Raw genomic sequence first — 3,945 nt, 5'->3', positions numbered from 1 at the left:
TATATGTCTTATTGTCAGCAGTGGGGCTTTGCGGGGGCTTGTAGCTGATAGATTTTCATCACATAGCTTTCTTCTGATCGTAATAGTACTCACAGGTAACTTTAAATCTTCTTTAATTTTCCTGGAGCTGATCATTGGTTGAGCCATGGCCATTTTGGCTATTCTTCTATCCATTCCAATGGTAGTTGATCGTTTCTTCCCACGTCGTTGAGGCTTTGGATGCCATTTCAAGGCATTTAAAATCATTTTGGCCGAGCAGCCTATCATTTTCTGCACTTCTTTCTGTTTTCCTCTCTCCAATCAACTTTTTAATCAAAGTCTGCTGTTCCTCAGTCTGGAACGACCCATTTTGTTGAGTATTTCAGAGTGAAATGCAGTATAACCAGCATGCACAACATTTGCTTCCTTCGTTACATAAATATGGGCCATAATTGACACCTGTTTCTTCACAGAATCAACCACCTCACTAATTGAACACAACACTGCTATCCTTTTGAACACGCCCCTTTCAATTACGGATTCAATCACACAGACTGAGCAGCATGCATGTCATGACTGTTGGGTCTGTTGGTTACTAGTCAATTATTTGCCATGTAGAAAAATCACTGCTACCAAAAAACTATGATTTATGAGGTTAGTGATATTGGACTGCAATTATTTTGTTATTTTGAGCACAACTATATGTGTGTGTGTGTGTATAGGCATGTGTATATATATATATATATATTATAAATATATATAAAATTTCAACCGCGGTAAGAAGATTCATGTGATATTATCACTCAAATAAATGTCTTTTTTATAAATTAGCATTCAGTGTTTCAAATCTAAAAGCATAATTTGGGCCTTGCCAGTAGCTACAATAGCACCACCTTCATACACTGCAGCGCGTGCCTGCACAATGCTCTGGACAGCATGAAGCACCTCACCTGCAGCACTCCGCTGTGGCTTTTCAAACCCCCATCACGTGGGTCCATGTTCCATTTTAAGTTTTCCCTGTTGCCTGGACCCCAGAATGGAGTGGAAGAGAAAGAAAAGAGGAGCTGTCTCTCCCTTGTTCTACATGACCGCTGACAGAAGGAGTGAGGGAGACAGAGTGGGGAAGGACAGCCATGATTAATGTGGAGGCTATGTGGACCCAAGAATATCTTCCCACTGCCCTCCATCTTAGCTAATGTGACCTGCCATTTGGGTCACCCATACAGTGTGTGCAAGTGCACATGGGGTTGGTGTTCTTATGGACAGAGTATTGCTTACTGTAGTATTCATTGTCACTTTCTTTTTTCTCTTTCTGTGATTATTTTCTGTCTGGAGCAATAATCATCTAATCCTTTCTAATTTCTAAAATACAAATACTACACCCACCATACTGACACTACTGTAATTCTGTTCTCAAATTTTTAAGAATGTTCACTGCTTACAGGTTCTACCAGGCACACACAGACATTTTTGTAGGATTTGAATATTTTTTTTTTTATGTCATTACACTTTGACCGTCAATACAAAAGAGTCTGACTGTTATAGGTCAGTAATACTGGCAGATTTACTTTTTCTCATGCTAATGCAGTTTAATTTTTCTTTTCCTGTTTCTCCTCACCTCAATTCCTTTTTTCATTCTCAAATTTTTTTACCTCCACCCCCCCTTCTTTGTCCTCATCTATCTTACTTCTTTACCCTCTGCCCCACTCCTTATCCTCCTCTACTCCTCTCGCTCTCAGATACATGATGAACGTGACATGGGATGGCAGAGACTTGTCATTCACAGAAGACGGCTACCAGGAATACCCAAAGCTGGTGGTCATCGTTCTCAACAAGGAAAGAGAGTGGGAGAAGGTAGGATCTGCATCTGTGTGTATCTGGGTTGGTTTGTATGTATGTGCAAAAATATGCGTTCTTCTCTACTTAGGACACCTAGGTGGGCTTTATTCCACAACAACGCACATATTGTTGTTGTTTTTAAATCTTATTCTTTTATTTTTAGATACAAAATTTTCAATTTTGACTATTAAAATGAAAAGGGATTTAGTTTAGTCTTAGATAGCAAGATAGTACAATTGAAAGTCGATGTCCATTGTCTCGCAGTTAAACAGATTTTGCATTGCACTGTATTTTGTTATAAATTGTACTATACGTATTGTTTATAACATATGATATATGGTATATATATGGTATATTTACGCTAAACTGTATTATATTTTATAATATACAGTACTGTATTATATTGATATGTTATACTGTTTTGTTACATTATATGCTATATTCTATATCTATATTAATACAGACCAAGTAATACACTGAGTATCATTACTTAATCACATTATATATTATTCCGCTCTATGCTGTTATACAGTATACTACCTTGCTGATTTTGCTGCTGCCACTAATCACACCACTGTCACTTTTTCCTTGTAATTATGAATTCAAGTTTTTTTGTCTAGTTTAGTTTTTTATTTATTTTTTTATTTTTACTTTATATATTTCTACTTTCTTTGCTTTCTCTTTTTTATGTGTACTTAGTTCTCTCCTAGTGCTGCTGCAAGACCAGAATCCCTCCTCTTGGGATTAATTTAGGTCTATTTTATACTAAATAAAACATTTTTTTTTTTTAATACTTATTCACTTAAATGATATAGAGTTTGGTTTGCTGCTCGTCAAAAAAAACTATCAGGGAATTTGGATTCAATATTTCTAAAGTCCTAGCTACGGCCCTGGTGTTCCTTTGTTAATGCTGCTTTTGTTTATTGTATGTTTTATTAGTATCCTACAATTTATTCTCATATATCTTGCAATATAAGGGCCAATACCATTACATCTGAGACAACACATCTTGGCCAATAAGATCAACCTACTCAGTGAATTTGTTTGAGCTCTATTACACCTAAGTTTCCTTCGGTCTTTCTTGATTACTGACTGACACATTATTAACCAACAGTTGGTTCATATATTACATATTATAAGACGCAGTGGTTTGATAAGATCTAGGTAATTGGCTTTGAACTGCAAAAACAAAACCAACAGTAAGGGCTGAACACCAGTGCTGAAAATGCTACCTCTGCCTCACCGTACAACACTTCGTTGATCAATGATCTCATTTACCAACAAGCCTTTGGATTTCATTAGGAAAGTTAATGTGACAAAGCTTCTATAAAGAAAATGGCTGAGTATTCTTGCCGCTGAAATGGACTTTAAATGACGGCCATGTGTCTTTGTACCTACAGCTAGCTGCCTCTTACAGGCTTAAATTCAGAATGGGTGAGACTCAGAGAAAAACGTTTGAGAGAAGGATGGAAAAAGAGAGAGCACTGACTAAAGGAACGATTTGGATGTGTAACAAAGGGTGATAGATGGTTATTTTATTTTTTGTCTTTTCATTCCTGTCCCTCTCTGTCATTGCCGTCACTTTCTGTGTCTCTCCTATTGCCTACTTCTCTCATAACATTGTATATCTTTCCTCGCATCCCTCTTCTTCCTCTTTTCCTTTCTTCTTGACCTTCAACCTTATTCCCCCTGCTTCCATAGTCCCCTTCTTTTTTCCCTTCCTACCTTCCCTTCTTTTCCAGGCCAGATAATCCGTCTGTCTTTAGCTGTGATTGCCGTTGTGGTCTCTGATAGCACTTCAAGCCACAGTTAATCAAAACCAGAGACCTCCGTTATTGAGGTGGCAAGGGGTCACTGTGTGTATGTGTGTATGTTTACCCCTCCACAGTGGTTATTGACAGAAAGACTTTTTGAGAGACTTGTGCTTCGACCAATCTGGTTTATATTCAGGTCACATCCATGTGTGCGACTTACAGTATCGGTATTTGGTTTAGTTTGCCGCAATCTGCACAGTCTCCACCCAATCTTTGAGACAGGCTTATCCATATTTCATACTGACACACACACACACACACACACACACACACACACACACACACACACACACACACACACACACACACACAC

General features: G+C 37.9%; 1 protein-coding gene across 2 annotated transcripts in view; it reads left to right on the top strand.

Moving 5' to 3' along the window:
* Window positions 1–3,945, top strand: part of grin2aa (glutamate receptor, ionotropic, N-methyl D-aspartate 2A, a) — a 138,301-nt gene that overhangs the window by 97,608 nt on the left and 36,748 nt on the right. For both annotated transcript variants that reach the window (XM_034895003.1, XM_034895004.1), the window contains exon 5: window positions 1,719–1,833. In XM_034895003.1, the coding sequence (XP_034750894.1) occupies window positions 1,719–1,833 (115 nt within the window). The remainder of the gene's footprint in view (window positions 1–1,718; window positions 1,834–3,945) is intronic.

The sequence above is a fragment of the Etheostoma cragini genome, chromosome 15 (genome assembly GCF_013103735.1).
Source record: "Etheostoma cragini isolate CJK2018 chromosome 15, CSU_Ecrag_1.0, whole genome shotgun sequence".
Taxonomy (NCBI): domain Eukaryota; kingdom Metazoa; phylum Chordata; class Actinopteri; order Perciformes; family Percidae; genus Etheostoma; species Etheostoma cragini.
The sequence above is the reverse complement of the archived record's forward strand: the minus strand, read 5'-3'. Positions and strand labels throughout refer to the sequence as shown.